Source organism: Notolepis coatsorum, assembly GCF_963971535.1.
Source record: "Notolepis coatsorum genome assembly, chromosome: 16".
NCBI classification, from domain to species: domain Eukaryota; kingdom Metazoa; phylum Chordata; class Actinopteri; order Aulopiformes; family Paralepididae; genus Notolepis; species Notolepis coatsorum.
In genome coordinates this window covers 25,038,196-25,061,490 of record NC_140180.1, presented here as the reverse complement: position 1 = coordinate 25,061,490, position 23,295 = coordinate 25,038,196, and the positions used below count along the sequence as shown (strand labels likewise).

The 23,295-nt window shown below is 42.5% G+C and overlaps 1 protein-coding gene across 1 annotated transcript; it reads right to left on the bottom strand.

Moving 5' to 3' along the window:
• Positions 1–17,925: 17,925 nt before the first annotated feature.
• mif (macrophage migration inhibitory factor) lies at positions 17,926–23,021 on the bottom strand. The gene is made up of 3 exons (XM_084332493.1): positions 22,795–23,021; positions 18,981–19,153; positions 17,926–18,186 (listed from the first exon to the last, which is right to left on the bottom strand). Exons 1-3 carry the CDS (start codon positions 22,900–22,902, stop codon positions 18,120–18,122), a joined length of 348 nt encoding a protein of 115 aa, XP_084188619.1. The 5' UTR covers positions 22,903–23,021; the 3' UTR covers positions 17,926–18,119.
• Positions 23,022–23,295: the final 274 nt, after the last annotated feature.

The window sequence follows — 23,295 nt, the reverse complement described above, 5'->3', positions numbered from 1 at the left end:
TGTCAACCAAAGTGCTTTACAGTGGGTCGCGTATAGCTAAAAAAAAAAAAAAAAAAAAAAAGTACTCCTAAAGTATAAATAAACAGAAAATAAACAACCAACAGACAAACAAAGAAACAGAACAACACGTCAAAACAAACAAGGCAAGAGTCAGAGTGAGTCAGGGAACGAAGGAATACAGGGGAGTTTAAAGGATTCGATGGAGGGGGCAAATTTGATGGATGTGGGGATGCTGTTCCGGAGGTCAGGGGCTGTGACAGCAAAAGCACGCCCCTCCTAAACTTGAAGTTGGACTTACGGGTGGTTAGGAGACCCTTATCAGCAGATCTGAGGGCCCCGACTTTGGTATAGGGCAGGCCGGGGTCAGCAATCTTTACTATCAAAAGAGCAATTCCCCCCCCCCCCCCCCCCCCTCCGACAAAATAAAATTCCTCTGGAGCCGCAAAACCAATTTACCCTTAAAATGAAGATAACAGTGTATAACATTTTATATATAGTTATCCCCAAGCATACCCCCCATTTAGCATAAAATGCCTGACGATTGCATACTTAAAGTAATTTGTGATTGATTATACTTTATACTTATAGCACACAGTTTGTTGCATTAATGGAATTATATAGCAACAAAAAGAAAAAAAATACTTTTTATTGCTGTTTTTACCTGTTATAACAAAGGAAAACCTCAACCTCTTATGAAGAGGAGAAAAAAGACTGGCTGTGTAGACCAACTTTTAAATAAAACACAGAAGAGCTCTGGCTCTGAAGGCAGACCTTTTGAGTCATGATTGGCAGGAGGTTTATGTAGAGGATACCAATGAGGCATACAATGCATTTTTGGGTACATTTTTGTCATATTACGACCGACATTGTCCATTGAAGGAGTGCAGACAAAATCCTAAAAAGAGGGTGAAACCATGGCTAACCAAGGGTCTGGAAAAAGCTTGCACTAAGAAAAATAGGCTCTACAGGGAATTTATCAAACATTGAACAAAGGATAAGGAGGACAAGTACAAAAACTATAAAAACAGATTGACATATATTATGAGATCACAAAAAAAAGACTACTATAAATAATCATTTGTTGCAAATGCATAAAAATAATATTAAGGCTACTTGGGGTGTGCTTAGTGACATCATTAAAAAGTCCAGTAAAAAGGAATTTCCAATATACTTCAAAAAAAAATTACAATACATTTATTCAAAGTATAGAGGAAATTGTAAATGAGTTCAATGAGTATTTTGTTAATGGGCCCAAATTTGGCTAATGAAATTGACCTCCCTACAGATGGTGAAACTTATTCTGATTCACCATCAAACAGCAACTCAATGTTCCTTGGTGGAGTTTGTGAGAGTGATGTGCTAGAAGTGTTTAGAAAGTTTAAGAAAAAGAAATCCACTGATAGTAATACTATTGACATGTCAACTATAAAAGAAGTCTTTGACTCAGTCCTCAAACCATTCACTTATATATGTAACAAATCCTTTTTGACTGGTATTTTTCCTGATGAAATGAAAATGGCCAAGGTGGTTCCAATCTTTAAAAGTGGTGACATACATACTGTAAAGGCCATATGAGTGTTTTGGTTATTATTATTATTATTATTATTATTATTATTATTATTATTATTATTATTATTATTATTATTATTATTATTATTATTATTATTATTATTATTATTATTATTATTATTATTATTATTATTATTATTATTATTATTATTATTATTATTATTATTATTATTATTATTATTATTATTATTATTATTATTATTATTATTATTATTATTATTATTATTATTTCCAATAGAAGGATATGATTTATGGGAATGTTATGATTTATCTGTATAGCCAATTGAATGAATTCAGTGGTACTGTGGGTGGTTCACCTGTCAGGCGGATATATCAAATTATAGACCTATATCATTGCTACCTCAATTTTCAAATATACGGTACTCGAAAAATTATTTATAAATAGACTTGATGGCTTTATTGGAAAATATGGATTATTGAGTGACCATCAATATGGTTTTAGGGGCAATAGATCAACATCCTTAGCAGTAATAGATTTAGTGGAAAATATATCAACAGCAATTAATGAAAAACAACCCTCAATAGGTGTATTTATTGACTTACGTAAAGCATTTGACACAATTGATCATTCCCTGCTTTAAAAAAATGGAACGTTATGGAATAAGAGGTGTCACTCATCATTGGTTAAGAAGTTATCTAGATAATAGGTTTCAATATGTAAATATTAATAATACAGAATCACATCTTAGAAGAGTAACTTGTGGTGTTCCACAGGGTTCTGTTCCTAATTTATGCAAATGGCATGTCGTCAGCCGGTGACTGCAACTTGTTCCTGTTTGCGGACGACTCAGCCCTGCTGGTCTCTGACAAGAACAAGTTGCAGGTTGAAAAAACCCTCACCTCGGAACTAGGCAAAATCTGCATATGGCTCGCTGATAACAAACTATCATTACACATGGGCAAAAGGCGCTAAAAACAAGATTACAAACATCACAAAACAAACTGGTCAGACTACTACTTGACCTTACCCCCAGAACCCACCTCACCCCTGCCCACTTTGACAACCTAGGATGGCTTAAAGTAGACGACAGAGTACAGCAACTTGCAATGGGCCTGGTCTACAAGATACACTATACGACTAAGGTACCCATGTAGATGTCAAAATACTTCCCAAAGGTCAGTGAATACCACAACCACTACACCAGAGGAAGCTCAACAAATCATGTTAAACCCAGATTCGGTTCAAACAAGGGACTAAACACGTTTCGCAATTATGCCACATCAATGTGGAACACCCTACCCAAAGCTGTAAAGGAATGTGAATCCCTACCCACATTCAAAACCGCTCTTAAAGAGCACCTACGGGAGGCTGCAATTCGAAACTGGCCATTGTAAATGCCCAAACCCCCCACCACCTCCTAATAGACAGTCTCCTCCCCACCGCATGTATATATTCTCTCCCCGCCGTAATACCGTATGTATATTTCTCTCCCACCCACCCACCCCCTCCAAATGTACAGTCTCCACCCCACCGTATGTATATTTCTCTCCCACCCACCAACCCCTCCTTATGTACAGTTCCCTCCCCATCATATGTATATACTCTGTCAGGATCTATGGGTAACAGTAGGCCTACTGTATATTTGAATACTGTTTATGTCACAAATGTATCAGTACTAAATACCTGTATGTCCCTATGCCATAAATGTCATGTATGTTGTGTATGTCATAAATGTCGATATGAATTGAAAATGGGGGACCCTGATGTAAACAAGACAAACGTCTTTCTCTGGTCTGCATCCCCTTAACAATTGTGTGTATTGAGCCGTACTGTATTGTACCCATTCTGCAATCATTCATTCATTCATTCATTCATTCATTCATTCATTCATTCATTCATTCATTCATTCATTCGTATTGGGACCCAAGTTATTTATACTTTATTTAAATGATATTTTTACAGTATCGAATATTTAGAAAATTGTTACGTTTGCTGATGATACTAATTTACTTTGTTCAGGGGAGGACATAAAAGAATTATTGAAAACAGTAGAAAAGGAATTGATAAAGTTAAAGAAATGGTTTGATAGGAATAAGTTGTCTCTTAATGAAAACAAAACAAAATGTATGGTATGTATGTATGGTATGTATGGCACAGGACAAGAAGGCCCTACAGAGAGTGGTGCACTCAGCCGAGCGTACCACGGGTATTGCACTACCAACCCTGCAGGTCCTACACAACAAGAGGTGCAAATCCAGAGCCTGCAGGATAATGAAAGACCCTCACCACCCCAACAACAGCCTGTTCATGCTGCTGCGGTCAGGCAAACGCCTGCAAACACCAGTAACTAGGACAGAGAGACTTCGGCTCAGCTTCTTCCCCCAGGCCATCAGAGCCTTGAACACTGAACTCTCCACGCACAAGCACACATGAGCACAGCACACACAACACACACACTGTACACGCTCACACACTAGCAGCCACTTTAACATGAGCACACACACACACACTCATGCTGCACACGCTCACACTTATGGTCACTTTACAGAAGGAAAGGTCACTTTAAGAATATTATAGTATAGCTTGAGATTGTAAAATATAGCATTGTATAGCAGTAAGACCCAGTGCCTCATCCGTAGCTAACAGTGTATTGCACTACCACAGGACCTAGCATGTCCTACCATGCTCTGTAAATAACTCTTGTACAGATACCGATATGCCCTACTTTGTTACTTGTTATTGCACAATGTCGTTCTATTGGATTCTTATTATATATTACTATTGTAATTATGCACATTGTTGCGGGCAAGACCCCCCGCATTTCATTGTATACTTGTATGCCATGACAAATAAAACTCTTGTATCTTGTATCTTGTTGTATTTGGTGGTGTTCCTACCGACTGTGAAATTAAACTGAATTTAAATGGAACCGAAATTGAAAGAGTATATGAAACAAAATTCTTAGGTGTGATTATAGATCACAAACTCTGTTGGAAGCCACATATACAATATATCAAAGGTAAATTAGCCAAATCTGTTGGCATTCTGTACAAAACAAGGGAGCTGTTAAACCAGAAATGTTTGCATATATTGTATTTTTCACTTGTGGTGCCAGTCATATTGTGTTGAGGTCTGGGAGAATGTTTATAAAACAAATATAGAATGGCCACCGTCTCTATCACACTCTCATATGCGCATGTTTAGCCGCATACACGTATCTAGGATACACATATTCGTATGTGTACATAATAGATTTACACACACTCATATGCACAAGGCTGAGATATACATGCCAGGGGCACACATACATGCACATACTCATTTATAGGAAATAGGCATACACACACGTACATATACACATAGTTGAAGCATAAGCTCTCACTTACACATATGGGGGATATACACATACATAGGGGACACACACATACGTAGCTGAGACGCACATACATATACATACCTGAGATACACACTCACATAGGGGGCAGAGGCACACATGGAATACGAGACACACACAAGAGGTAGGAGTACAGTCACACACCAGAAAGATGCACACACACACACGTATGAGGCATGCACACATACTTACGTGATACACGTACCCACGTACATATATCTGAGACACACATGCATGCATGCTCTCATGCACACCTACATATATCTGAGACGCATTCTCTCACATGCAATATGGAGAAGGATGGCATCCCGATAGAAGATGCAGCACATACCTGCTCGCAGGTAGATCGGTCTACATGTAAAGTATGTGCATCAGGGATTGTTGTGAAGGATCAGATTAAACCGAATATGTATATTTATTTATATATATATATTTAATTGTATTTGTATATCGTTTGATATCCCCTGTATATTCCTTGTACAATATGCATTGAATATCCCCGTTTCTACTAAACAGCCCATAATAGTTTCATTCTACCATTGGACGAGAACCTGGCGCCAGGTTGCCATACCCCTAGGTCCAAGTTCAATCGTGCCGCCTAACATGTCGTGGCAACCCCCGGTTCCGCGCAGTAATATGTCGGGCGAGATACGAATGGTACTATTTGTTCATAGCGCATATATATATGGCGCAAGTAAAGTAGAACTTCCTTTTAGTCCAGTTCTTTACCCTCCAACAGAGTGACAGACGCAAAGCCTCCCCACGACGCACGTGCGGTGTAGTAAGGCCTACTTGGCCCAGAATAGGCATTGAGATATCGTGTAGATTAATAGTTGAATAGTCATAGTTTGGCACTATACCGTCGAGTTGGACGTATTCTATTAAGCTAATAGTAGTCTATTTATGTATGGTGCGTCGTTCGGTTAGAGTTCTAAAGTTATCAGTACCCCCATCGTTCCTGACGTTATCTGGACGCTTAACCAGGCTGGTCAGACCCCTAGTGGTGATTGCATCCGAGGAGCTCCGGGCCAAGAGCGACTGGACCTGTATATTGGATTACTCTACCCGGACGACGGCGAGCCTTCCACGGCTTGGATTATGCTTTGTGTGCTTTGATTATTCCATGGATAAAGGCCAACACTGCGGAGTGTTGGAATTACCCCCCGGAGAGGACTCCAGGTGAGACGGCGCTCTACACGTGAGGTCGCCTCACGTCTTTCCGTTGTGGACCGGCAGATACCGTTCCACAGAGGGTCCAGCTGTATTCGTCTGCGGTCCGAGGTTCTGTGGGCACCGTGTCCAAGACTTTGGATTCTCCCAAGACACCGTCGGCCAGATGGGATACCGCCAGCGGCTTCTCTAACCCCCCCCTCCTACTGTCTTACAACCAGCGGGACCCCCCCCCCCCTTAGTGTATCCAGCTATAATCATTTAAGTACCATCGCTATCGTTTCCTAAATATTCCAGGTTGTATACTTACTCCCTGCGCAACCAGAGATTGGACATTCAATGTTGATTTACCTACGAATACTCATTTGCCATAAAAGTGCATATTTCATATTTCAAATCATAAATGTAATTAAGTGATCGTTGTATACACCTTTTGCTGTATTAAACCTTCGATTTGGTACATTTGTGTGGATTCGTTTCATCAGGTGGGAAAGTGTTCATCATACTTATATCTTGTACTGGGTGGCCAGAAGTTAAAGTACATGAGGTAGTGGTATTAAATATCATATCTAACAATACAGTCAGGGAATTGTACCCCTCAGTTACAGGGATATATGCACAATGTATAGTATTTTTTTTTCGTAAGTATTTTTTTAATTTCCATGTCAGTTTTTAATGTATTTGTATGAGTCTTTTACATGTTTTGTATGTTCTTACAAAAAAGAAAAGGGCTAATCTTGGATGTTGCATATTGTGATGTGGAAAGATATGTGTTGAATATTGGAGAGATTTGTACAAAAAATATAAAAAAAATAAAAAATAAAAATAAAACAAATGTAGATCCTATTATTAAACTACAAAAAATAAAGCTAGTTATCTTGAATCGACAAATCCATTATTCATAAAGTCCTGCACATTAAAATGTGTAGATATGGTTTACATAAAAACCTTGGAGATAATTTTTCGTGCTAAGAGTATACCAGCTTGTATTCAATGTCTCTTTCAACCAAGAGAAGGAAAGTATAATTTAAGAGGGTTGTGTATTCTTAAAACATATAAAAAGGTAAGAACTAATGTAAAAGCTAGATGTGTTTCAATTTTGGGAGTTAAATTGTGGAATAGTCTTAGTGATGGGTTGAAGTTGTGTACCAGGGGAGATTTAAAAAGGCCCTGAAGGGGGTTCCGGTTCTGGGTCGAGGATGGAGTAGTCGCTCATTGCCACGATGTGTGACTGCCGTATTTTTATATTTAGTCCTAAAAGCCTCTTTTTATATTTTCAACTCGGTTAAACCTTTTTGTATATACCCCCTTTATGTTTCTACCTATTTATTTTGGCTGCAAAAACCATAATGGCGACGAGACAACTGAGAAATGAATCCAAGAAGGACGACGCTCCCGCTGATATAACCGCCATTGCTGGGCTAATTGAAGAGCTCAGGCAGTCCTTAACCAACGAAATCAGAGCGTCCGCTGCTTTGCTCGAAACCAAACTCGACAGCCTCTGGACGTCGGTTAACGACCATGCAGAGCGTCTGACCTCTGTGGAAGACGGCTTGAATACTTGGACTGGCAGGGTGGACGAGCTAGAGGCTAGGTGTACGGCGCTAGAAGAGAACAATGACAAGCTAAAGGCTAAGCTAACTAACGTCGAGTCCCGGAGTCGCCGGTCTAATATTTGCATATTAGGACTGGATGAGTCCGTTCATAGCGACCGGCCCAGCGACTTTTTTGCTGAGGTACTGGTTGAAATTCTGGGGAAGGAGGTCCTCCCTACGCCACCAAGCTGGACCGGTGTCACAGGGCCCTTACTGCCAAGCCAGCACCCGGTTCCAGGCCTAGAGCGGTTATTGCTCGCCTACATCACTATCGAATAAAAGAGAGGATTATCTGGGAGGCACGGAAGAGGAGGGGAACGCTGAAATACAGAGGGAAACCAGTCCTAATCTTTGAAGACTACTGTCCCAAAGTCGTGCAGCAGCGTTCCCACTACAAAGACGTCATGGCCCCCCTCTACAAGCTAGGACTCAAGCCGTCTCTGCAGTTCCCTGCGAGACTTATCATCACAACCGAGGACGGGGCGAGAAAACATCTTTCATCGCCTGAGGACGCCGTGGACTTCTTGAAAACCCGGCGTAGAGGGGCCTCAACACTGGCCTCACCAGTACCAAACGCGGTAGTAGCTTGATTTTGGGCCGTTAGCACCTCGCTATGGCTAACGCGCCGAGCGTCATATCACTCTATATTTCTTCGTTCTTATAAATATGGTTGACTGTGTGACGTTAGGTATCGCCTGGATGCTTTATTTTTCTCTGCGTCTAACTTAACACATCCCACGCTGGAAACGGCTTACGAGGTGTTTCAAGTTCATGCTAATTCTGCCAGATCACGGCGTACAAGCCTTGTCTGATGCAGTGGGACTCGACACAACTCTGCAACGCTTCAATACTGCCCCCTGGTGGATGATCGGCGAGTTGCCAAACCGGAAATGGCCGGTTAGATATCGGTGCGTCTCCTAAATCCGTCCGGCCACTCGCATATCGTCGCAGGACTCTAGCCACACACCGTGGATATGGATCGCTGCCATAACTCAATAATCGACATGATTTGGGCATGTATTAGTATTATACAAACCGGAAATTGATCTACTCGATCCCCATCAAATAACTGGGATCTTTTTGCTCCAGTCTCATCGCCCAACGGTAAGAGGAGGCTGACGTCATTTTCAGCGTGAGTGTTTATTATTATCCATACAAACTGCTCTGATCTATATATCACCCATACTCCATAAAGCATTTAACGACGATCACGGAATTATAAACGACCCCCCCCCTTCCCGTTCACCCGCGCATGATCAGTCATAACGTTTAGGACCATGTACAGTTGAAATTTTTAATATAGCGTGGATCGGTATCAAACGGCATTTGATAATCTATATATGCATTTATGCCTATATCTCACGTTCTAGGAATTACTGCAGAAAACGATAAAAACATATTTATATTCTAGACGGTATTTTCGTATGAATGTGTGAATGAAAAAGTTAAACGTTCCTACATCCTGAACAATAGATAATCGATGTTGAATGGGCCATAGTAATGTCAATTTAGCAATACAATTTAAAAATAGCCCTGCAAAGAAGGTGAACATCTCCATAGAGTGCTGGCAGAGAATGGTATAAGATGATCAAACTCCGTGGCAGTTAATGTGTTAAGGGGGGGTTGGCCTGGTCTGGTATAACTATTACATAATGCCACTTTATTTTTTTTGTTTGTTTTTTACATCCACTATATGCCAGGGAGCTAAGCGCTAGCTTTGTTTAAATGACCTAGGACTTCTATGCGTGTCACTTACGCCTCGTCACGACTTGGCTTAATGCCTCTGTGATGCTTTTTTTTTCTTTCTCTTTTGTGTGTGTGTACATATTTTTTTGGCCTGGGGTCTCATGGATCCATCAGCCACCCTCTTCCAGCTACGTTCTGCTAGCCACACACATGGCAAATGGTCGCGTTTGCGGCCAGAGGCGTCATCATCTGCTGTTGACCTGCTAGGCCGCTAAAATGTCAGACGAACTTTTGCACAGCGCCCTCTCCTGACACGCCGGCCTAATTGCGCTATGACAAGGCAGCAAGCTACTCTGTGTGAACCATAGGAAACAACGGACCTGTCAGCAGAGTATCGCCCTCTTCCGGCCTGGTGGACGTACTGCACACGTTTATCAGGCAGTACACAGGTTATTTACTCCCCCTTTTTCTCTTGCTATGGTTCCTGTTCTAGGTTTCTTGTTTAAACCTAGCCATGTTTTTATAAGGTTTAATGTGAACTTTTCCATTTACTCTACGTTTTGAGGCTTTTTCTTTTTCTTTTTTTTGTTTATGTTTGGGAGTGTGGCAAGCAGCCACTGAGAGAGTAATCTACTTATGGTAGGTTTGAGGGTATGGCTCTAGGTACATATGCTTAGTGGTTAAAATAGGTGAATTTGGTGTGCCCACATGCCTTTTTAGGTCTGCCCTGTCTACACATCCCCTAATATTCTATGGCTATGGCTAACTCTGAGAGCTTTAAGCTCTGCTCCTGGAATGTTTGAGGTCTTCAGAAACTAGCGAAAAGGAAGGCGATTCTGACCTTTTTAAAAAAGGAGAATGTTTCTATTGCTTTATTACAAGAAACCCATATGGGACCCAACCCGCTAAACTCCAAAAGAGTTGGGTGGGACAGGTCTTCGCCACAAACTATTCTACATTTAGTAGGGGAGTGGCCATACTGATCAATAAAAATCTCCCCTTTAGACTCATAACTTCCTCTTTAGATAGCCAAGGTCACTATGTGATTATCAAAGGGGTTCTTAAGGGTAAAGACATTACATTTATGAATGTATACTGTCCCCCATGCTACTTCCCTGACTTTCTATCCAAAGTATTTACTGAATTTAATGGCCTGGCCTCTGAGAATGCTTTTGTGGGCGGAGACTTTAACTGTCACCTTATACCATCTCTTGACAAACTCCCACCCAGTTTGGCTCCCCCTCTAGGCAAGCAAAGATGCTCTCCTCCCTATGTACAGACATCGGATTCTCAGATGTCTGGAGAACCCTTTGCCCAGCCAAACTGAAGTTCACCTTTTTTAGCTGCCCACATAAGAGCAACAGTAGAATAGACTATTTCTTCATCCCTTCCTCTAAGCTCTTTCTAGTATCGTCCTGCACAATCGGAAGTATTGTTTTATTGAAAAATGAACAATGCAAACTTCTTGAATCCAAACTAGCCGACCTTGAGAATCAACATGTTTCAAACCCAGCCCCGGCTGTGCTTATAGAGCTTACGGCCACCAGAACTGCGTTAAACACTCTTCTGATCCAGGACGCCGAATACTCTCTTAAATTTGCCAGACAGAGAATGTACAAACACGGTGACAAGCCTGGCAGGTGCCTAGCTAACTTGGCAAAAAAGAGGGCTGACACCCAAGTAATAGTCTCAATCTCGGACTCAAACGGGGTCAGGTCCTTTGACACCAAAACTATTAATAAAGAGTTTGCCTCTTTCTATGCCCAACTCTATAGGACTGAACGACCCGATGGTGCTCTCTCTGACATGCAAGCTTTTTTTGCTGACTTGCACCTCCCTAAGGTATCGAAAGATCAGAACTTGCTCCTTAACGCCCCAATTACGAAGGAAGAAGCTCTGTGCGCCCTTAAAGGGGAACTCCACTTTTTTTGGAAATTAGCTTATTTAACATCTTCCCTGGAGTTAGACAAGAAGATGCATACCTTTTTTGTCTCTGTGCGTGCATTTTAGCTTTGGGAATAGACGCTCCGTTAGCATAGCTTAGCTTCATCACTGGAAGTGAGGCAGGACAGTAGCCTTACAGTGCCTTACAGTGTATTGCAAGGTCTGACATTGACCAAACTTGATATGCATGACCTTGGTGGGCTCTAGGTCAACTCCTGAAAAGGGGGTCAATGTCAGACCTTGCAATCAAAAGTTAGGGGGCGCACTGAAATTATGGCAAGGGTTATTAGCCCCCTAACTTTTGATTGCAAAGTCTGACATTGACCCCCTTTTCAGGAGTTGACCTAGAGCCCACCAAGGTCATGCATATCAAGTTTGGTCAATGTCAGACCTTGCAATACACTGTAAGGCACTGTAAGGCTACTGTCCTGCCTCACTTCCAGTGATGAAGCTAAGCTATGCTAACGGAGCGTCTATTCCCAAAGCTAAAATGCACGCACAGAGACAAAAAAGGTATGCATCTTCTTGTCTAACTCCAGGGAAGATGTTAAATAAGCTAATTTCCAAAAAAAGTGGAGTTCCCCTTTAAGGGTATGCCATCTGGTAAGGCTCCGGGCCCGGACGGTTTCGGATGTAAATTCTATAAGGAATTCGGTCATATTCTCTTGGATCCCCTGCTGGCAATGCTTAATCATTCCTCTGAGGTTGGGATATTACCCCAGTCCCTACGGGAGGCTAATATTTGCCTTCTCCTTAAAAAGGGTAAATTCCCTGAAAAGTGCGCCTCCTATAGGCCTATAGCCCTACTTAATTCGGACCAAAAATTGCTCTCCAAGATCCTGTCCATGCGCCTAGAAAAAGTGCTCCCTTTCATTATTAACGAAGATCAGACTGGTTTTATTAAGGGTAGGAACTCTACCGACAACATGAGACGGCTCCTTAATATCATCCAAATGACTCGTGAGATAGACCACCCCGCGGTGGTTCTGTCTCTCGACGCGGAGAAGGCATTCGACCGTGTAGAATGGCCGTATTTGTTTCTAACCCTCGCTGAATTTGGCCTAGGAAACACTTTTATTGACTGGGTCAAGGTTCTTTACAACTCACGGATGACGGCGGTTCTGACTAACGGGCTTAGGTCTAACAACTTTCCTCTACAACGGGGGAACCCCCAGGGGGACCCTCTTAGCCCTTTACTATTTGACATGGCCATAGAACCACTCGCTCAGGCCATTAGGCAGTCAGCCGCGGTCTCAGGTAATAGGGTGGGCGAGAGGGAGCACAAAATCACTCTTTACGCAGACAACGTACTGATCTTTATATCTAAACCTGACTCTTCCATTCCATGTCTAACCCGCATGATTTCCACATTCGGAACCTTCTCAGGGTACAAAATTAACTTTTTCAAATCCGAAGCAATGCCACTTGGGACACTTAAATCCATTCCGATCCTGCCCGAGCCCTTCCCATTTCGCTGGTCGCCCTCCGGCTTTGTTTACTTAGGAATATTTGTGACACCCACCTATGATACATTGTTTAAGGCCAACTTTCCGCCCCTTTTAGACACCATAAGGGCAGACTTAGTTAGATGGGCCCCTTTACCAATCTCCTGGCTGGGTAGGATAGCCCTCGTCAAAATGAACGTACTCCCCAGATTATTATACCCTCTCCAAATGATTCCAGTGCTGCTGACAAACAAGGTTATCAAGGTGCTAGAAGGCTGGCTAAGCTCATTCATTTGGAATGGGAAGAAACCGCGTCTGAAAATGGCCAAATTACAGATGGATGGTGAAGATGGGGGTCTAGACCTACCTAATATAAGACATTACCAACTAGCAGCACACCTTAGGGTACTTGTCGGTTGGTTCAGATCAGACCCACTATCAATCTGGCTAGACATTGAATCCTCACAATCTAAGTCCCTCCTGTGGAACCTACTATTTATCAAAGACTTTAAGTCTGTTAGGAAAATATGCTCTAACCCCATCACACTATGCTCCGTCAAGGCCTGGAAGACTGTCCGTAAGGTGGAGGGCCAAGCTGACCTCTCACCCTGATCGTAGGCAATCCTGACTTTAAGCCAGACCAAATTGGCGGCGGCTTCAAGACCTGGCATACGCAGGGCATAACTGATCTTGGCCACTTGTTTGATGGCCAGACCCTAATGTCCTTTCTACAGCTGCAGCAGCGGTATGGCCTATTGAAAACGATTTTTTTTTTTAAATAATTACAAATTAGGCAGTTTATCACCGAGGACACCTCACTGTTAATTAACAGTTCCACCTCGCAGGTGGAGAAAGCCCTCTCCTTGCAGATTCCTAAAAAACAAATATCTATCTTCTATAGTACTCTAAACCTTAATTCATCTTTATCTTCCCTTGTCACTAAACAGTCCTGGGAAAAAGACTTGGACATAGAGATCACGGACGAGGACTGGCAGGATGCATGGACCTACGCAAAAAAAATCTCTGTTTGCAACCGCACCAAGTCTATCCAAGTTAGAATCTTACACCGCATTCATATTACCCCTGCCCTTAAGAGTAAAATGGATCCCAATGCATCCCCACTCTGCTTTAAATGCAAGATAGAGATTGGAAAGCACGTCCACTGCTTTTGGTCCTGTGTAAAGCTCCAGAGCTATTGGTTCGACATCGTAGAGGAACTATCTGATATATTCCAGACCCCCATCGAACTGGATCCCCTCTGCCTCTTACTAGGCCTCCCAGATATTCATATTGCCAATTTCAAACATAGGAGACTGTTCAATTTGTTGACATTTGCTGCTAGGAAAAACATTCTGTTGTTCTGGATCAAGGACGAGGTCCCATCAAAGAGGTCATGGCACAACATTATTATGGACTGTATTCCTTGTGAATACATCACGTGTATGCTGCACTCCAAGTCGGACACTTTTTATGAAATATGGGACCCATATCTATCTCATATTGGACCTGCGCTATCCACCACTGTACTCGCCGGATTTCCCCATTACTCTTAGCCTCCCTAGAGATCACTAATGTCTTGTGTGTAGATGCTTTGGGTCGTTGCAGAGGGTATCATAATGTACTTAGAAGTGCATGCCTGTTTGCACACACACACACACACGAAACACGTGCACTCACATATAAAACATGCACACATAAAACACACATCCATACTAAGCCAGAGTCACGCCCCTCATAAAAAAACTATCCCTGAACCCTACCGTCATAGGCAACTACCGTCCTGTCTCTCTTCTCTCCTTCCTTTCTAAAACACTTGAACGTGCTGTATCCAACCAACTTACTGCTTATCTCTTACAGAATGACCTCCTAGACCCTAATCAGTCAGGCTTCAGGACTGGTCACTCCACAGAGACAGCCCTCATTGCGGTCACAGAGGCACTTCACTTAGCAAAAGCGAAAGGCCTCTCCTCTGTCCTGATTCTCCTAGATCTATCTGCAGCCTTCGACACAGTCAACCACCAGATCCTCCTCGCGGCCCTCGCAGGAATGGGAGTGGCTGGCTCTGCGCTGACATGGTTGTCATCATACCTCAATGACCGCTCCTACCAAGTGTCATGGAGAGGGACCCTGTCGGCCACCCGCCCCCTGCGGACGGGTGTCCCCCAGGGCTCGGTTTTAGGACCCCTTCTCTTCTCCCTCTACACTAAATCACTGGGTAACATTATCACGTCTCATGGCTTCTCCTACCACTGTTATGCCGACGATACTCAACTCTTCCTCTCCTTCCCTCCCTCAGATATCCACGTCTCTGAGCGGATCTCGGCCTGTCTGTCCGACATCTCCGCCTGGATGACGACCAACCACCTCAAACTGAACCTAAGCAAAACAGAATTGCTCCACCTGCCGGCCAAATCCTCCCCCCTGACCGACCTTTCCATCACAGTCGAGAATGCAGCTGTGACCGCGTCCCCGACCGCCAAGAACCTTGGTGTTGTCCTCGACGACCAGTTGAACTTCTCTGCTCACATCGCAGCGACAACCAGAACCTGCCGATTCCTCCTGAGCAACGTCAGAAGGATACGCCCCTTCCTGACAAAAGAAGCCACCCAACTCCTCGTCCAATCAACAGTCATCTCCCGCCTCGACTACTGCAACGCACTGCTCGCTGGCCTCCCGGCCACTGCCACTAAGCCTCTTCAACTCATTCAGAACGCAGCGGCCCGCCTGATCTCAAACCTACCGAAGTCGGCCCATGTCACCCCACTTCTTAGGGACCTGCACTGGCTCCCCATTGCTGCACGAATCCGCTTCAAGGCCCTTGACCTAGCATACCGTGCGGCAAAGGGAACTGCTCCCGCCTACCTCCGGTCAATGGTCTCTAACTACACACCCTCAAGACCCCTACGCTCTGCATCTTCTGGCCGCCTCAGACCTACTCCTATCCAAGCTCCGGGAGGGTCATCAAAGAGAAGTCGCCTATTCTCAGTCCTTGCCCCACAATGGTGGAATGAACTACCCACCCCAGTTAGGACAGCCGAAACACGTCCAATCTTTCGCCGTCGACTAAAGACTCACTTCTTCAACCATTATCTGAATTAAAAAAAAAAAAAAAAAAATCTAACCCTAACTAACCATACTGTCATGCACTTGTCCTAATAAACTAACCTACACTGTAGCACTCAACACTTTGATGAACATTGTTACTCAGCTGATAGAGTTGTGCTCTTCCTGATGGCTTGTCGTACAGAACTTGTAAGTCGCTTTGGATAAAAGCGTCAGCTAAATGACTAAATGTAAATGTAAACGCACACATATAAAACACACATATACAAAATAAACGTACACACTCCACACACACAGTTTATCAGTACACTGGGTGCTATCGTGGACCAGGAGTTGACTCCCTAACCGCCACTTCTGCTGTATATACAGTACATGTGAATATTTGAGCCATGTCTTTGTTGTTTGTCATGTCTGATAATGTACTTTTATAGTTTATATTATGTCTTTATTATTTTTACTATCATTTCTGTTATTATTGTTAGTGTTGTTGTTAGTGTCTCTATTATTATTACCGTAAATCTATTGTATTGTGATGTCTTGTTCTATGTGTTTTGAAAGTGAAAATAAAAACATTTACAAAAAAATAAATAAAAAAAAGGCCCTGAAGGATAACATAATTCAGGAGTACAGTTGAGTAAAACATCAAACATTTATTTTCTCTTAAAGAAAAAAAAAAGGTATATCTTGCAGCATATTTTAAATCTTTCTTTCTTATATTAAAGTATATTTAGTTTTTAAGAATTGTAAAGGATAGGCAAAAATAAGCATGTGCTTCAGCCTATTCCTTTTTTCGGTCATTGAGTTTGGATTTTGTGTGTGAGCTTACTTTGAATATGTACATTTGTGATTTTTTCTTTTCCTTTTGAAAGTCTGCATGTGTGTTTTTGATTTATCTGTAAACAAAGACCGAAAATAAAACGATTCATCATCTATTCATCATCAAGAGGCATCTGTAGACCTACTTTGAAATAAAACCCTGAACTATGCAGCTCTATTTGAGTCCTTCCCTTATTTGTCGAAAATCTATAAAATAAAAAGTAAATGTTTTGTTGTTCGCCAATTTCTCACCACATATCAGGCATACAGGCAAGCCTGCATCGTTAGTCGTGAAAGCAAATTAATCTGTCCACGCTGAATTAAACCCTCTATTTTCCTCAGACTTTCCTTTTTTTGGATTTATCCTGCATGGTTAGCTTACTGGGGGGTCGGAAACTCAAGATTAGCCACTTGCAGACGGCAGGGAGAGGCTCGGGGTGTGACGTACTGTATATTTTAGTTGATGAAATATTTTTTTATTTCAGTGTCACAGTATGACATCGATCTACAAAATAAGAGATACAAAAAAAAATATTATATATTTTGACCAGGGAGCCGCACCTGAGTGGCTAAAGAGCTGCAGGTTGCCGTATAGGGGGTGAGGAGGTCTGCTAGGTAAAAGGGGGCCTTACCATTAAGAGCTTTGTAGACAAATAAAATAACTTTTAATTCTATCCTATAGCATACTGGGAGCCAATGAAGGGAGGCAAGAACAGGGGTGATATGAGCGTTCTTCCGAGTACCTGTGAGCAATCTAGCAGCGGCGTTGTGGGGTAGCTGTAGGCGGGCTATGGTCGACTTATTAAGCCCCAGGTACAGGGAGTTACAGTAATCAAGTTGTGATGATATGAAGGCGTGAATGATATCTGATAGTGTGGGTAGATAGATGTCTGGGAGTGATGCAATTGTGCATGTGTGTGTTTGTGTGATAGTAAGAGAAACAGAGATAATGTGTTTGTGCATGTGTGTTAGAAAGAGAGAGAGCGAGAAAGAGAAAAGTGTGTCTGTGAATTTCCCTATCAGGCTGCATACTGTATATTTGATTATTTTTTTTTTTACTACCTAAATGTTTATTGTGAGTGATCTGTAGTGCTGAATTTCCCTCAGGATCAATAAAGTACTTATATTCTATACCAGATAGATCTCCCCAACAGTAACACATTTACAGTGCTCGTGTTGCAATATTGTACAGTCTTACTTACTAATCCTGCCTTGCTACCACAACAAACTCAAAGAAACCTTGGGAAGCAATAAGAGTACCAGGCAAACAGAGAATTTGAGATCAAAACCGGGTCACTTTATTCTAGCTCAAAGCAAAAGGTCCAGTGCAAAATAAGGGTCCATTGTAAAGCAAAGGGTCCAGCCTAAGTGCATTCATTACATTTCCATTTAGCCTCCTTCCAACTATGATGACGCTACAATGTAGGGAAATATTAGAACGGTGTTCCTTTAAGACGCGTGGACGGCCCTCCGGTTCAGCCGAAGGTGGAGTTGTTCCAAGCCACGTTGGCTGCATCCATGTCAGTGAAGTTAATATATATCCTGTAACAGAGATGGAAAGTGAATGGGGTTATCGTCTACGGAATACGAATGATGGGCAAAGCGTAATGAGATTCAGGGGTCGACACAAGACACTCTGACTGCTGCTGTGACTTCACTGTCACCTCCACTACCATTATTTGCAACAATGCATAGTGCACTTTATATCCTTCTACCACTAAATGGTAAATGGTGCATTTATATAGCGCTTTTATCCAAAGTACTTTACAATTTGTTCCTCACATTTTACCCATTCACACACAGACAGCAGAGGCAACCATGCAAGGTGCCAACCTGCCCATCAGTATGGGGGACCCTGATGTAAACAAGACGAAAGTCTTTCTCTGGTCTGCATCCCCTTAACAATTGTATGTATTGAGCTGTACTGTACTGTACCCATTCTGCAATCTGTTAATAAAGTTTTCAATCAATCAATCAGTAAAGTGTCTTGCTCAAGGACACTTTGACATGCCACCCGGGAGGAGCGGGAATCTAACCGGCAACCTCCGGATTACCCGACGACTGCTCTACCTCCCGAGCCACTGTCACTCCTACACTGTGAACTGAATATGGAATACTGTTACTCTGTCACTCATGCCTTATTTTTCTACTTTATTTATCCCTTTTTTTATATATTTTTATTCTAGTTTAAGTCTATATTTTGTGATTCTGGGTGAGGGGGGGGGGACTAGCAAAGTACGATTTTCATTGCACGGTGTAACTGTTTAACTGTGCATATGACAAATAAATATCGTGAATGGTGTGTGGTGTTGTGTGTGTGTGTGTGTGTTTTCCACCTGTCAGGAGACAGAGCCAGGTGTTTGTTGAGCAGTCCACACAGTAGTTTAGAGTACTGCTTGTTCTGAGCCCCGCTGATCTTGCCAATACTGTGGAGGGAGCAGAGAGCACAGGGGTCTCCCTTTCCCCCGAACATCATCATCTGGTCAGGGTTGACATGCACGGCAATGTACTGAAATAGAAAGAAAAATTATGATAAATGAGCAATTATACATACGCTTAATTTGTATAGCTAAATTAGAATAATTTATAATTGATAATAATTGACTGAATGGGGCATGAAATGGATGCCGGTGTATGGGCGAAGCACAATTGCAGACGTTTTTCAAAATGGCAAATGTTTTATGTGTAACTAAGCCCTCTCTTCCCTCGGGATCAATCAAGTACTTATATTGATTGATTGAATGAATGAATGAATGAATGAATGAATGAATGAATGAATGAATGAATGAATGAATGAAAACTTTATTAACAGATTGCAGAATGGGTACAGTACAGTACAGCTCAATACATACAATTGTTAAGGGGATGCAGACCAGAGAAAGACTTTCGTCTTGTTTACATCAGGGTCCCCTATTTTCAATTCATCGTAACATATATGACATACATGACATACAGATAGACAGTACTGCTCCATCTATACATTTATGACATACCAGATTTGCAATTACAGTACTGTTTGTGATACAAAAAGAGTCCAGAAAGAAAAGAGTATATACATTAGGCGTGGAAACTGTACATTGGATTGGGTAGGTGGGGGTGGGGGGGGACTGTACATTGGAGGTGGTTGGGTGGGTGGGGGGGGGGGGGGGGTTGGTTAGGAGTAGGGGGGGGGGGGGTTGGGTAGGAGTGGGGGGGGGGGGGTTGGGTAGGAGGGGTGGGTGGGGGACACTGTACAACTGTACAAACAACACTGTACATTGGATTATTGACAAGACCATACTTGGTAATTTACTGTACATTGGAGGGGGTTGTGTTCGGACATTTACAGGGGCCAGTTTCGGGTTGCAGTCTCCCTTAGGTGTTTTTTGAGAGTGTTTTTGAAAGTGGGTAGTGATTCACATTCCTTTACAGCTTTGGGTAGGGCGTTCCACATTGATGTGGCATAATTGCGAAACGTGTTTAGTCCCTTGTTTGAGCCGAATCTGGGTTTAACATGATTTGTGGAGCTCCCTCTGGTGTTGTGATCGTGGTATTCACTGACCTTTGGGAAGTATTTTGTCATGTACATGGGTACCTTGGTCGTGTAGTGTATCTTGTAGACCAGGCCCATTGCAAGTTGCTGTACTCTGTCGTCTACTCTAAGCCATCCTAGGTTGTCAAAGTGGGCAGGGGTGAGGTGGGTTCTAGGAGTAAGGTCAAGCAGTAGTCTGACCAGTTTGTTTTGAGATGTTTGTAATTTTGTTTTTAGCGCCTTTGAGGTGCTTTGGTACCATGAGGTGCAAGCATAGTCGTAGTACCCTTGAATGAGTGCTCCTGCTAGAGTCTTCAGGGTATTCTTGTTTACCAGTGAGGAGATCCGGTACAAGAATCGAGTTCGTTGGTTGACTTTTTTTATTACATTGGATGCCATTTTGTCACAGGAAAGATTTTCCTCTAGGATGGAACCCAGGTAGGTAATATCTTCTTTCCTTGTGACAATATTGTCACCCACTGTAACTGAGAAGCCGTCGGTCTTGCTGAGTTTGTTATTTGAACCGAAGAGAATGGACTCTGTTTTGCCCATGTGTAATGATAGTTTGTTATCAGCGAGCCATATGCAGATTTTGCCTAGTTCTGAGCTGAGGGTTTTTTCAACCTGTAACTTGTTCTTGTCAGAGACCAGCAGGGCTGAGTCGTCCGCAAACAGGAACAAGTTGCAGTCACAAGCTGACGACATGTCATTTGCATAAATTAGGAACAGTTTGATTGATTGATTGAAAACTTTATTAACAGATTGCAGAATGGGTACAATACAGCTCAATACACACAATTGTTAAGGGGATGCAGACCAGAGAAAGACTTTCGTCTTGTTTACATCAGGGTCCCCCATTTTCAATTCATCAGGACATATATGACATACATGACATACAGATATACAGTACTGCTACATCTATACATTTATGACAACAACATTGTGATACAAAAAGAGTCCAGAAAAAAGTATATACATTTGACGTAAAAACTGTACATTGGGGGAGGTTGGGTAGGTGGGGTGGGTGGTGGCTGTACATTGGAGGTGGTTCGGTGGGTGGGTTGAGGGGGGGGGGGGGGTAGTGATTCACATTCCTTTACAGCTTTGGGTAGGGCGTTCCACATTGATGTGGCATAATTGCGAAACGTGACTGTTTAGTCCCTTGTTTGAGCCGAATATGGGTTTAACATGATTTGTGGAGCTCCCTCTGGTGTTGTGATCGTGGTATTCACTGACCTTTGGGAAGTATTTTGACATGTACATGGGTACCTTGGTCGTGTAGTGCATCTTGTAGACCAGGCCCATTGCAAGTTGCTGTACTGTCTCTGTCGTCTACTCTAAGCCATCCTAGGTTGTCAAAGTGGGCAGGGGTGAGGTGGGTTCTAGGAGTAAGGTCAAGCAGTAGTCTGACCAGTTTGTTTTGCAATGTTTGTAATTTAGTTTTTAGCGCCTTTGAGGTGCTTTGGTACCATGAGGTGCAAGCATAGTCGTAGTACCCTTGTATGAGTGCTCCTGCCAGAGTCCTCAGGGTGTTCTTGTTTACCAGAGAGGAGATCCGGTACAAGAATCGAGTTCGTTGGTTGACTTTTTTTTATTACATTGGATACCATTTTGTCACAGGAAAGATTAGCCTCTAGGATGGAGCCCAGGTAGGTAATTTCATCTTTCCTTGTGACAATATTGTCACCCACTGTAACTGAGAAGCCGTCGGTCTTGCTGAGTTTGTTATTTGAACCAAAGAGAATGGACTCTGTTTTGCCCATGTGTAATGATAGTTTGTTATCAGCGAGCCATATGCAGATTCTGCCTAGTTCCGAGCTGAGGTTTTTTTTCAACCTGTAACTTGTTCTTGTCAGAGACCAGCAGGGCTGAGTCATCTGCAAACAAGAACAAGTTGCAGTCACAAGCTGACGACATGTCATTTGCATAAATTAGGAACAGTATTCTATTCTATTCTCTTCAAACCAACTGATTACTGCACGTGTCACATGTTAAGTAAAATGTAAGGTATTTGCTATGTTGTAGAAATACTCAAATGAACCCTTTCACTACCATACTACAGAAGGTTAACCTTTCACTACCGTCTGTAGTGTGGTAGTGAAAGGGTGAACCGTCTGTATTGTAGCAGTGAAAGGGTTAACCCTTTGGTAGTGCGGTAGTGAAAGGGTTAAGTGCAAGTACCTAAAATGTACCCTACAGAGTACAGTTGAGTAGTGATACTCTCCACCAACTGCTCAATCATTTGATGAAGATAAACATCTGTCTGATAGAAAATCCCCATGCTGCAAATTAATTTAGTGAAAACATTACTGCAATGTAACAGTTATGAGACAAAATAATACCGCCATAGCAGGCGCAGCTAGTACAGCTTAACTATTGGAGATGCATTAATCATTGCAGTAGGCTGCAAGATGGGTCTGGTCGTGCCATTAGAAGTGGAGCATACTAGAGTCTGTCTGCGCATGCTCAAATGTCTCAAACTCATCGAAGGGATTTGTTTTGGAGGGAGTCCTTAATTTATTGTCAATATCTCCACACAAATATTAACGTTATTTAACCATTTCAAGAATGAATAGTACACCGTTGACGCATTTTTGTTACCGTTACGGTTGCTAATGTTTATAATAAATTTAGCCTACCTGTGCCGGTTTTCCCATTGCCTTGGCCAGCTCTGCTGTGGCCTCGGAGAGCAGTGCAGGTGGAACATCACTTTTTGCCACATTAGTATTCACCGTGAACATCGGCATGATTGCTCCGTTTCAAGTGTTCTCTCTTTGCGCAAGAGGACCAGACGTATGTAGTGCACGGTGCAGTGTTGCTTTCTGCTTGCAAGCTGAAAAGGGACCACTTGTCTTCCTCGCGTATGAGATCATGTGACAACTGATGACGAACACAGCGCCTCCTCCTTCCATTCTGGAAGATACATTTTTATTTATTTATTTTTTTTTATTAAAGAGTAACCCAACGTTGTTGATAGAAGTTATTCAAAACGCTACCCTCGTGGAAATTACACAAATTATCCGAGCGTTTCATAATGTTAAGAATAATAACGGCAGTTGGTGCGCGAGCGAGAAAGCCCTCACGGAAGGATTTATAGCCCCTTTCGTGACTGTGATGCACCGAGTGAATCCACAGTCACT

Coding starts and splice junctions, on each gene's coding strand:
- mif (XM_084332493.1), bottom strand. CDS start 22,902: ATGCCGATGTTCACGGTGAATACTAATGTGGCAAAAAGTGATGTTCCA. Junction 19,154..22,794: donor CAATGGGAAAACCGGCACAG/GTAGGCTAAATT, acceptor TTTCTATTTCAG/TACATTGCCGTGCATGTCAA. Junction 18,187..18,980: donor CTGGCTCTGTCTCCTGACAG/GTGGAAAACACA, acceptor TCTCTGTTACAG/GATATATATTAACTTCACTG.